The sequence below is a fragment of the Amblyomma mixtum genome, chromosome 2 (assembly GCF_055824585.1).
Source record: "Amblyomma mixtum isolate Tamu chromosome 2, ASM5582458v1, whole genome shotgun sequence".
Classification (NCBI taxonomy): domain Eukaryota; kingdom Metazoa; phylum Arthropoda; class Arachnida; order Ixodida; family Ixodidae; genus Amblyomma; species Amblyomma mixtum.
This window is the reverse complement of record NC_143013.1, coordinates 224229329-224241810: the sequence shown is the minus strand read 5'-3', so window position 1 is coordinate 224241810 and position 12482 is coordinate 224229329. Positions and strand designations below refer to the sequence as shown.

General features: G+C 45.3%; 1 protein-coding gene and 1 long non-coding RNA gene across 2 annotated transcripts in view; both read right to left on the bottom strand.

The window, feature by feature from the left end:
• Positions 1 to 2189, bottom strand: part of mrn (general transcription factor IIH subunit 4 marionette) — a 36973-nt gene extending 34784 nt beyond the window's left edge. The window contains exons 1-2 of the mRNA XM_089573197.1: positions 1839 to 2189; positions 1657 to 1761 (exon numbers count right to left, since the gene is read on the bottom strand). Of these exons, the coding sequence (XP_089429323.1) occupies positions 1657 to 1761; positions 1839 to 1960 (227 nt within the window). The 5' untranslated portion in view covers positions 1961 to 2189. The remainder of the gene's footprint in view (positions 1 to 1656; positions 1762 to 1838) is intronic.
• A 3239-nt stretch (positions 2190 to 5428) lies between these two features.
• LOC149362752 (uncharacterized) lies at positions 5429 to 11730 on the bottom strand. The gene is made up of 3 exons (XR_016288525.1): positions 11687 to 11730; positions 10251 to 10408; positions 5429 to 5504 (listed from the first exon to the last, which is right to left on the bottom strand). It is a non-coding gene; the product is annotated as an uncharacterized LOC149362752 (long non-coding RNA).
• Between the last annotated feature and the right edge of the window lie 752 nt (positions 11731 to 12482).

Below are 12482 nucleotides of genomic sequence, written 5' to 3'. Positions count from 1 at the left end.
TTTTGTATACAAGCTAGGCAGGATGGGACAGAATTCATGCAGGGTTCCTGAAGACCTACTAAGGCATAAGGGTTTCTCGAGGTTAACCCCTTCACCGTTTTGTTATATCAACGAATTTCTTAACAAAACTGCTTATTTTTTTTATTCTTGATTTCGAATATTATTGCAATAAAAAGCACGAATTCGATCTTTAAAAAATATCTGAACCAAACACGAAGTCAAATTAGCATATTCAAGTTTATTATTTCTGCCATTACGGAAAACCAACTTCCTGCTGGTAATGAGCGATAAATATATTCAAGCAAGTCATCAGGCAAGCTTATAGTGAACATCTTACTGGGAACTGCAAGAAAAGGAAACCGAGGGGGTCATGTAGGGATGTCACTGACGTTGACCTTCATGCACTGACGCGTGCTCGCAAAGTTCACTTCTGAGCTGTCCACTTCTTCATCGGAAGAACTGATAAGCACAACACCAGCACTGTCGTCCTCGCTCCCTGAAACAATGTACACTTCGGTGTCTCAGTCACCATCGTCTGGAGAAGATTACGACGAAGAAGAGCGTCTTTTCCGAGAAGACGGGCCAGCAAAACACGCGTCGCCTCCGCCGGGTGCCATTTTTAAAACCCAGGTTGCCATACGAAAAAAAACGTTTATGCGGTAGAAGAAAACGAAATTAAAAGGTCAGTGCTGCCATCTGTCGAGCAAAATGTCATCTAAGCCACACACGAGCACTGCTCGTCCGAAACGAGGAAGAGAAGAACCTATTCAGAGAGGACGAGCTACAGTCGTCCAAAACGGTTTGGGGACGGCTTGGCAAGGACGAGCACAGCTCGTCCAAAACGGTTAAGGGGTTAAAAAGGTTGAAAGTCTCTGAAATAGACTTTTACAAGCGAGTCATGCCAAGAATACAAGGCGTCCTTAGCGAACACAGCACTATAAATACGCACACAAGTTGTATCACATAAGCTGACACAGACAAAACAAGAGGAGATTAATGGCAGCACCTCTCACAGTGTCGTTAACCATAACGTGCTAAAACAAACAGGGCACATCTTTATAACTTAAAACAGTCACTGTAAAAGATACGGTGCTTTAGTATGGAACAAAAAGCTGCCCGATGCATAGTACAGAGATTCAGTCGAATGCATTCTTTTACATACACTTTTTGCAAAGAAGCCTGTGTCTTTTTTGTGCCTGTGTCGTTGCGCTGCTCCACCATCATGCATAGCCGACTTTCCCAACAGTTCGTGCTTTCAATCATATCGATGCTGTTTAAATTACAACGCTGTAATAACACAGCTGCAGCAAACGAGTCGCGCCTACACAAACATGGTATGGTACATCTACACAGTTCAAATTTTAGGCAGTGCCAATTCAAATAATTCAGTAGGTACTAAAAAAAAATTCAAAACAATGACTGCATGATATCAGTTCGCCTGCCAGCAAGCTTTCCCACAATACAACTTTCAAGAATGGAGAAGCCTACCATTCACGTGCGAGGAAAGCTATCAAGTAAGAGTCAGACTATTAGTGCCATGCATTCACTACAACAAATCAAAGGGTCGATCACGTTAGCCATGCTGAAGAAGAGCATGGAAATTCAGCATGGCATTTTGCAACTAGGCTGTGGAATAGAAAGGGATTTGCAACTCACTTGACGTATTTCTGTTCATTCCACGACGAAACTACGGCCTGGGGAACAGGTTGTTCAACGAACAGTAGTCTCATGATGTAGTGACGCGATATGATCGGCAGCTCTCTGAAACAGGGTGTGAAATTTAAAACAAAATCAGGCGACGGGACCCTGACGGGACTGCCCCGTTGAACAGTACGTACCGAAAAACGGCCAGACATGTCGCTGGATGAGTGTAGAGCTTGTCTAGCGTAGCCGCCGCCAGTGTTTTCAGGTACGCGTGCAAATCTCGGCATTTCAAGCCGGCTGACGTCGTTAGACTCATGGTGATCGCGGTTTGGAAAAGACCTTTAGTCAGCTCACCCTATGCATTATTGTGTCTAGAGGGGCCGTTGCCGTCGACCGAAATCGACGCGGCTGGCTCGCCGCAGTCCGTGCACCCACGTTTTACCTAAACACCGGCAAGCAAGGCAAGCACGCACTGCCGGTGTCGCATTGTGCCTGAAAGAAAAGACGCTTAGGGCAGGTATGGACAGGATTGGCAGCGCTACGACTTGGCTTTCGCTTTCGTTACAGTGTGGCCAATCTTTATATGAAAACGAATCCGGTGCATAGAGGGTGCCATCGTTAGCGACAACACCTAACGCATTTTTTTTTTCTTCTTTTTTTAAATTTCATCATTGCATAGCATTTGATAAAGACCTTTTTCCTGCTTTTTACTTTTTTTATAGTTATGTTTAATGACTTGGTTTGATTCAAAACTTTGTCACTCTCTGATCCCCCGCTGCAAATGAAAATGGTTGTACCGGCATCAGCATCATTCAGCCGCGCGGGCGCGCGGGTCAGATTCAAATTCGAATATCGTGATATGTCGCGACATCGACGCAAGCTGTGCTGCCGCTGTGTTGATGGCCTAGCGACATGGCTGATACGCATGGAGACCTCTGCAATTGAGGCAGTGTATGCGTTCCTGCGATCATTGAGGAGCACAACCAGTGTTTACGTAGCCACTGCCTCTTGTGCATGCGAATCGACGAACATGAATTTGGAAGAACAATAACCCCAGATGCCTGTTTCCACACTGCTACCCTAGTTGGTACTTAGCGTACGCAGAACTAATCCTTTTCGAACCAGACACTGTGACCGTTCCTTATTTCGTGGCTAGCGTTTTCGACATGTGCGTCCACGGCAGCGCAGCCTGCATTATCTTGCCACTCGCTGGCTTTCCTCGGGGCCTCATCCGCCATACGAAAAGCGACCCAGGAAGAGGGCGTTTCTCAAGAAGACTTTCGCGAGCGGACGGCACAAACCGTACTTGGCGAGATTCCCAGCTCTGTCGTCATGCGCAAACTTCCTTGTGCTTGTGAAAAAGTTGGCGCTATTTCTGGCAGAAACTCTAACGTGCGAAATACTGTAAATTGCAGGTTGCCAGTGATGCGTATGCGGTGCCGCTAGTGCATCTGGATCAGCATTACGGTAGCGGCTGAGTGCACCTTGATCAGTGTGTCTTATGCGTTCTGGCACTGTATCTTAAAGGCTCGAAGGGAGATATCTGTTACAGCCGGCGTCGCCGCTTCGGCGGACGCGGTTGTTGCGACGTGCGTCTGTTCTTTCATTCTTTTTTCTCACATCTTTCAACTCTCCTCTATCTGCACGTGTCAGCGATTGTGGCTCAGCTCGAGCCAGTTGGCAGGCCCGCGCACTTTCCTTTCCATCCTTCCTTCAGTCGCAACAACAGCTCGCAGGAAGACGTGCACGCTAGGGTTGCTTATGCCGCGTTGCTGAATGCGCTCATGCTAAGAGCATCGGTCCGCGCACACGCTCACTGCACCGTGTGGCTACGTATTTGGCGTTCTGTAGGCACTTTGAAGGCACCCCGCGCTAACCACCAATACCGAATGGTAGCAGCGACAGTCTGTCACTATTGAAACTCAGGCTATACTACCCTAACTTGAGGGGAACCCGAGGAGGAACGGAAGTAATAGATTTCTTTCCTATAGCACCGAGAGCATTCTGCACTTTTTCTTATCTGCTTGTATTTTTGCGAACGTTGTGTTGAGATATGATTTGGTAGTGGCAGGAGACGCAAACCACGTATCGAAAATTCGTTCATGAGGCGCTCCGCGCGACGTCATGTGGTTGTGATGTCAGGACTGTCGATTAGGCCTTCTTCGGCCATGCCACTGATCAACGCCGACACCGGTTTTTCAGTTCCATTAAATTTGGCCAACTTTTCCCGCAGAAAAGTGGGACAGTATAAGGAACCCGAACTTAGTTCGGCCACGCGACAATAGCGCCATGTTTATCCTCTGGCGGCAAGCCGTAAATCTAGTGTACTCGCTCCCCTCGAGTCCGGCCGTGACTTGGCCGCGGCCGGTTTCACGGCTGCGCACGCGCTCTTCGTGCTCTTCAGTCCACAGCGAAGGCCTAGCTCCGTGCGCACTTTCGACATTCGCGCCTAACGGACTGCCGTTAGCAATTAGGACTACTTCGATAATTGCAAGCTTGTTTGGCAGTAAACAAGTTCAGAATTAAGCTAGTATACATAAAAAAAATCGAGGGAACTGTGGGGGCTTTTCGCGCGCTCCATTCTAAAGTTAATTTCAGCATAAGTTCAGATTTGCATGTCGTAGAATATATATATTCTTGCAGTGCACAACTGTAGAAAATCTTGTTTCGTTCCCACAAACTAGTGGAGTCATCACAAACCCTGCTTTTTTGGAGGGTGTTCATTCCCTGGTCCTTTTACTGGGCAGGCGGCGGTTACCAATGGTATAATGCCATATAAGAAAGCACAAAGAAAAGAAGCGCTTGAAAGCATGCGACCTGAAGCAGATTTTGTACCCTTTTTTTCATCTTCGTTGGGATGCTACTGCGGAGCGTTCTCAGAAAAAAACGAGGAAGAACGACGACATTACGACACTCCATTAGTGGAAAATGCCACTGCGCACGCTTTCATGAATGACGTTTTATTCAATTGCTCCTGAAGACGCCTTCTATTTATACAAAAAAAAATCCCAAATGTCACACCCGATAGGTCAGCATTTTAGAAACAATATATGATTCATAAAGTCGGCAGAGGAATGCAAACAGTTACGAGGGTCATATATAGCTAAAAGCACATTCGTGTATGTAAAGTATTAATCATATGCACAAAAAAGAACTTACCAGGCGTGGTTAAAAGCTCCTTGCTGGAGGCACTCGTCCTCTGACTCTGGGTTCCTAATACTGACTAAAGAACACCATGCATTCAACATCACACATACGAGAATTGAATCGTGGTTGTTAGGAATCCTTGATGAAGTGAATTTAATAGTAACATTCTCTTAGCCTAGGTATGCGCACAGAACAAATAAGTACTTCCTACCTTATTTGTCTCATCAAAAGCTGGAGACAGGTGAGAAATCGCGAAAGGCGAGAGTTACTGATTGGTATACACTTCGCGGCACTCATGTCTGCATCAGAACTGCATCTATAAAAGTTCTCGCAAATCTTGCAGAGCTTTGGTGGGCTCTTCAATAATACAAATAGAAAATAGAAAATAAAAAAGAAATCTGAAAAAAGCGTCTCAATGAATATGAAACTGAATAAAAAAGCACAAAAAACTAAATCGTTCCTCAGGCAGTATGGGCGCCGCCGGCGCGCACTTTTGTCACACATGGTGTTCATTCGTAACGAACTCGCTGGGGTCGCCGTCTTGATCGGTGACAGATTTTCTCAGGATTTCATTGATGAGGCCGCACGTTTTATCGGCGAATCGTGTGGGAGCGGAGAGTTTAAATCCGTCCCTGATGACGACTTCGAGGGCCGTCTTGGGTGTGTCTTCAATGACGACAGGCCACGGATCGCCATTGACGGCCGGCAGTCTCCTGTGGCATGGCACACGACATGGAATAAGGTACATGTGAGGAACATCCCGAAACTTCAAACCTGGAAGAGCCCATTCTGTGTTCCGACCGGTTTGTTAAACTAAGAACGCGGCATTAAACGACGTTGTTCCATTGCAGCGGAACTGATGACTTCAAAAATGAAATTGCTATCAGAAAGGGAGCAAAGCGGCGTTCATCGGCAGGATTCATATATTAAGGCGAAAGACTTTAATGCCTCATCGTTGTCGAAAGAAGGTTGTCAGCAGAGGTGTCACGCTTTTCTAGTCAGACCAGAAAAAAAATCTTTGTGCACGATGGGATTCGAACCACTATCCTTCCGTTCCGCAGCCGAGCGTGCTAACGGCTACGCTAATTCCTGCTTTTTTTTTTCTTTATTGCCTGGCTTTGGCTCATTACATTGCACAACAAAAATACACATAACGCTATATACATACGACACTGTCGTGGTCAGCCAGCACGAGACCGGCTTCGTCAGCTTAAAATTCCCGCAACATACACAACGGTTCTAGTCTTGAGAGCCACTCGGGAGGCTCCGCAGCTGCTTTTTGGATTGCAAGAAACCAGTCCATGCTTTCCCGAAAATAAATTCGGGCCGGTCGTGCGTCTTTGTCACAATAGTAGCCTGCCATTCTGGAGCGCCATATACAGTGGAGGCCCAAGGGCATTAGGAGATCAAAAGGTGCCCCATCCTCATTATCAGTGCTTAAATAGCGAATTCCGTGCGCGTCAAGTGGTAGCTCTTTCTTTATGGTCCTTTGTAACACGTCCCAAAAATAAACCCCTTCCCAGCAATGCAAAAAACATGGTCTATTGTTTCAGGCTGTTTACAAATTAAGCAGTTCGATCCCCACGGTAAAAAGAAATCCTTTCCCTCTAGAAACTTTTTAACTGGTAACGTCCCGTGTGTAACATAAAAAAGAAAGTCTTTACTCCTGGTGGCACCTGCATTTTCTTCACCCTTTTTAAAACATCCCCTCCCGGGCCTCCACTGTACAAGGCCCTGTACATGGGCTCTGGGAAAACAATATCACAAAGATCATTGTACAACTTTTTCTTTTACTTTTCCACAAATAATCGGTGGAAAAACGTGCCGAAAGAAACCGCGAACGCTTGCTACAATCTCTTTGTAGTAACCAAAAGTTCCACCAGAGAGCTCTTCTGTGGATACCACAAACTCCGGCAGCAATCGCCGCAGCTTCACTTGGCACACGGTGCGCAAGAACGGGTCTTTTAAGGCAGCTGGTGAACCGTTTTTTTTTGTTTTTTCGCGACACTACGCTAATTCCTGCCGTCGTGCATGCAGTTCTGCTTGTCTAGGACGCTGGAGAGTGTTTGCAGAAAAGCGTCGAATCAGACGGATGCCTCCCAAACGCTCTCCAGTGACTCTAGCATTTCAGATTCACGAACAATTGTGTACTTAAATAACACCTTAACCACACATCAGTGACACAAACAGCAACACCGCGCTAAAGGCGCACTCACCGCACTTTAGGTCAACAAAGTGCCCCTCTGAATTTTTTAACCGACTTTCCTCAGTGTAGTGAGCGCGGTGTCGCTGGCAGCTGCGGAACTTAGAGAAGGAAAACGGTGATGGCTGTGTTTAGATAAGTGTTGTGGGATGCTTCAAGAGCGAGTAATCAGTTGTAAAGTTCAACGTCCAGAAGCGAAATATGGACTATGAGGGACGCCATAATGGACGGCTCTGGACTGATTTAGAGCGCCTGGAGTTCTTTAAGATGGGCGCACCATGATTTCATTTCAACTGGTCATTTTTCACAATTTAACTTTTGCGCGATCTCTACAGTCCTCCCTCTAATAATAATAATAAAAAACAAGTTTTATCTCAGCGTTAAGATAAATGTGTTTACGTTTGAACTGTATCCGTTTTTAATAGCAGTATTTGTTGGTATGCGATCGGAGTGAGCCAGAAAGTAGTAAATAAGACGATACTTTCGTTAGGCTTGCCCAATTGCAGGACGCGTTAGAAATAATTACAGCAGAAATAATTACAGAAATAATACAGGCTGCTTTTGCAGCATTTCATGGATGTTACCTCGGTACGCTGAGAGGGGTTTTGGCTCCAGTTCATAGTTATCTAATACTGGAGCTCTAAAGAAGAACAAAAGTGACGAGTTGACGCATATCCAAGGCTCGATAGCTTCCCGCCTAATTGACAAAACACGAAATATTTGGCGCATTCGTGGGACGTGCATATTTAGTTACGCGTGCAAAATTTCTTTCACCTCCACTTAGTAGTTATTTCGTTTTTGTTATGCAAAGTTAACGTCATTGCCAAAACCCGACCCACGGCGGGTTTTGGCATCCGTGGGTAACATTTTTGGAATCGGAGTTAAGTATGAACAATGGGACAACACAGGGACGACACAAACACTGGTGCGCAATATTCAGTGTTTTTTCAATTAGGCGGGAAGCTATCGGACTTTCGATATACGTGAGTTTGTCATTTTTGATTTTTTAGAAAGCGCCGCTCTTCTACATAATTGCCCACTGGAGCCAAAACCCGCTCTCTTTTGACATCAAGGTATGCAATAAGGAAAAAATTATCATCCTACTTATCATAGAAGTTGAGTTATAAGGTTCTGAAGTTGCCACTTCAGAAACGGGAAGAAATATTTGTATTCCTATTTCTGAAGTTACGACTTCAAAACAGTAGAGCTCAGCTTCTGTGATAGCTAGGATGGCAATGCTAGCTTTATTGTATTCCTTGATGTCAAGAGAAACCACTGACATGCATATAAATAAGTTACATGGAGCAAAATTTCGAAAAACATCTCTAAAAAGTTACATACCATAATAAATAAGTGCAAAAAGGCTTTTTACATAGAGTTCGATGACATATTTAGAATAAGTATACAAAAATATGTGTTCCCTAATGATTTGAGAGTTGTGACACCATTAGTAAATTTTTTTTGTCTTCTTCGCTACTTGAGGCGACTAGCATGGAAATCCTGAACCACCGACGAAAAATCGCGTTTAAAGTAAAGCACCCTCGAAGTTTATAGTTTTAGCTTAAGGAAAAGAACAGGTGAAGACCACAGATGCGAATCTGAACTTAAACTTGTTAGTAGTAGTAGTGTAAGTAGCCCCCCCCCCCCCCCCCCCCCCCCTCCCTCCCAACTTCGCGGCATGCGGCCGGCGGGGTAGGGGGTGCCGCTTTAGACGCTGGCCGGGAGGTCTTGAAAACTGCGTTTGGAAGAAAGTATCCTTGAAGGCAGTACTTTAACCTGACAGGGCAGGCAGATAAGGATAATTTAAAGGACTATATAGTCTCGTAAAGCAGTGAGCCCGACTTGCACCATGAGCAGCATTCGAAAGACGCCCACTACGCAGACAGGAAAAGTGGATGCTAAGAAGCGAAAATGTAACCGGGTAATGCATTTCATGTATTAAAAGCACTGGTAAGATCTTCCGCATTCACCCGTTCTAACCTGCTCCAGTATACACGTAAGTGCGGTGCTTTGTTGTCTCCATCGGCAATTAAGCAGAGTAGCGAATGAGATGTTCAGTCGAGTGTAGAAAACGAAATCTGTCTAGGCGTCCTGCTGGCGTCAGTTCTCTCCGCTTTGTTATGGCGCCGTCGCTTTCGCGGTGGCACGTTATGCTGAAAAGTGCTTTTTCCTGCTCTCCAATGAAATCAAGACAGCGACGTGATTTCAACTACTGCTGCTGTAGTGTACAGTTAAAAATAGAAACGGCGCCACGCACCAGGTCAACGCAAAACTCTTCAATGAGCAGAGCAAAGTTATCGGTGATCATAACCCCCGAAATTTATCATGTGGACCTACGAAAGTGACGCCATGAAAGGATTAGTTCGGATCTTTCGACCGGCATACGCAGATACGCGGAGATTTGTCATTGTAGTATAGATTAACACTAAGGCTTCTAATCTGGAAAAAACCGGTTGTCTGTTTGAGTGTCTGAAGCCAGCTAGACCCGCAGAAATAAAACTGTGGCCGTGACTGGCTTTCGAACCCGCGGCGGCGCGAAAAGATGAGCTTCGCTGCTCATTGCACGAGGTCACTATGCTATCGCCGTAACCGATCACCCCTCGTGTTTAACTGCCACTCTCCCACTCTGAGCACAATGCATGTCGTCGTCTTTATCAAATTCTATCCGTGCGCAGTGGATCCGGAACGTACAGCTATCGCAGTGCCGGTTTAAATTGTGTTAAGCGGTCGAAAATTTTTATAGTGTGCTAGCATTCACCTAACCAGACAAAGACTTCGCCGATCTTTGCGTGGAACCCGACCTTGGAACCCTAGCCCCGATCCGAAAGCGAAATGAAGCACGACGTGCCAGCGCACGTACTTTGCATTTTGCTATGTAAGCTGAATCGGTTGTAACGTTTTGGCATAGGAAGATCGTCCGCGAGTAGAACACGAATACCCAGGGCGCAATTCTTAAAATGCATCGTGTACTTAAAATTTTTTGCTGCAGTCAGGCCATAACCGAAAGTTTCGCTCACATTCCATGCCGCAGTGACGGCCCTGCTGCTTTTAAAAGATTGCATGGAAATCTGTTCCTGTCCTCTTGCTGCAGTCTGAGTGCGGAATAGATGGTGCAGTTGTTGCTGCAATTACTTTGAGCGGCATGTTGCACTGAAGTTTTCTAAACATGTGTCTCAGTTTTATTCCCAAAAGTCCAGCATTGCAGACATGCACTGAAAGCAACAATCAGATTGCAAGTAATAAAATGATTCCGTACCCTGTCTTCATAAAGGTTGCCCACGCCCTAATGAACACCAGGCTTGCTTGCTTGAGCCGTTCGGGGTACATGTGGTTCGGCGCCGTTAGTGGTACGCCGAACAGGAGGTCCAGGTCGGGGAAGGAATTCGCCGGCTCACCACCCGCCGCAGCATCAGACTGAATAATGAAAAGGAATGAAGACGCGTGCACTAATCTATCAATTAACAGTTGAAATAAATGTTACGGCAAGGAAATTCCGTGTCCGAGCATAAGCATAGGCACTGCTCTCTATAGATTCAATGAGTACACTGTTTTCCCACTAGGGATTAAGGACATGTCTCCTCCAATAAGTACCACTTGGGAACAATGTAAATTTCATGCTACACAGCGATGCAGCATGCTGGAGAGGTCTAACGCACCAATCAAGAAAAGATTAGAGGCTTAACACCTGCTAACTTCTTTATCTAATCAGTCCACGTAACTTTCTGCCGCCCCTTGTTACGCTTCTCTTCCCTTGGAATCCAGTTTGTTACCCTTAAGGACCGTCGGTTACGTTGCCTTCGAATTGCAAGCCCTACCCAAGCCCATTTCTTCCTCTTGATTTCAACTAGGATGTCACTAACCCGCGTTTGTTCTCTGACCAACTCATTTTTCTTTCCATAGCTTGCTCCGTTGTCCTTAATTTAAGCTGAACGATTTTCTCTAGCCTCCACGTTTCTGCCCCATAAGTGAGTACCGGTAAGATACAGCTGTTGTATACTTTTCTTTTGAGGGATATTTGTAAACTGCCAATCATGATCTGAAAGAACCTGCCGTATGCTCTGCACCCCATTCTTATTCTTCTACTTCCCTCTCATGATCCGGATCAGTGGCCACTACAACGAGACATTGTCCGTGAAATTTTGGCTAGAGAAAAAGGGAATTTTCGTGTCTACAGTAAATTGCCGCCTTTGTGATGCTTTAGACACGATTGAGCCTTTATTTATGCATTGCAAAGATTCAATACTCTTTTGGGATATCATGCAATGGACACTGAAGAAAAGACAATTTGACACCGCATTCTCTACAATATCTATTGTCGAAACAGCGAAGGGACACGGATGAAGAAATAAACACTCGAGACAAAGTGCTCAAGCACACAGTGCCCTGTCTGTGTGCTTCTTTGCTCGCTCGTGCCAATACACTGTACGGACAATCGACATCAACATTGTCAACTAGCTTGATGAAGGAACTTTTGAGGGCGAAATTCTTTTTGCATGCTGCTCTGGTACAAAGCTCAGGTGGAGAAGGCTCACATTTCTCAGCGATAACGAGCCAATTAAGTGCTCGTACATTAAGCTACATACGTACAAATACGTACATTAAGCGTAAATGAAGGCTATGGTACCGGATGCTAGCCGTCCAACAAGTTTCGCGTTTTATGGCACTCAATAGTATGTTTGCATGAGCACTCACAACTGTCACGTAGACGAAGCCATAAGAGATGAAGGAAATGCCGCGTACGATGTCACTGAAAAGCTCGACGGGACAGCGGATCAACACGTCTTCCAAGAAACGGACCCAAGTGTCCCGGCCTGGGGGTGTTTTTTTCCGTGTCTCGTCGAACAGCGCCTTTAGATCGGTCAAGTTAAGTCGGTTCTGCAGCGCACCTAGCCAGTGCTCCTGCAGAAGAACACCGTATGAATACGGGACGAAAAATCAGGATGTAGCGCTCAGCGCTGCTCAAAAGTTATGACGCAAAGTTTTAAAATATCTTCTCTACATAGGGGTCGATGCATTCTGCGGATTATAAATTCAGAATGTGAAAATGAGCAACCTTGCAAAGCTCTCAGATTGTTCGCCAACCCCACCTGCGTCCCCCCCCCCCCTGGACAGCGCAGTGAGGCTGCAGTCTGGCTGATTAGAATGCGATAGATGGCGTCCGTATAATAATAATAATAATAATAATAATAATAATAATAATAATAATAATAATAATAATAATAATAATAATAATAATAATAATAATAATAATAATAATAATAATAATAATAATAATAATAATAATAATAATAATAATAATAATAATGTTTTTATTTGCGCCTAATGAATACATGGCGCGGGAGACCCGCAGTAAAAGCTGTCACAAGCGACAGCTTGACAAAGCCGGAGGCCCCCCTATACACTTGACAGCATCATAGGCGGAATGAAACGGCATGTCTCATCCAAAAACAAAATATTGTCACGACCAGAGGAGCCGTGAAGGTAGACG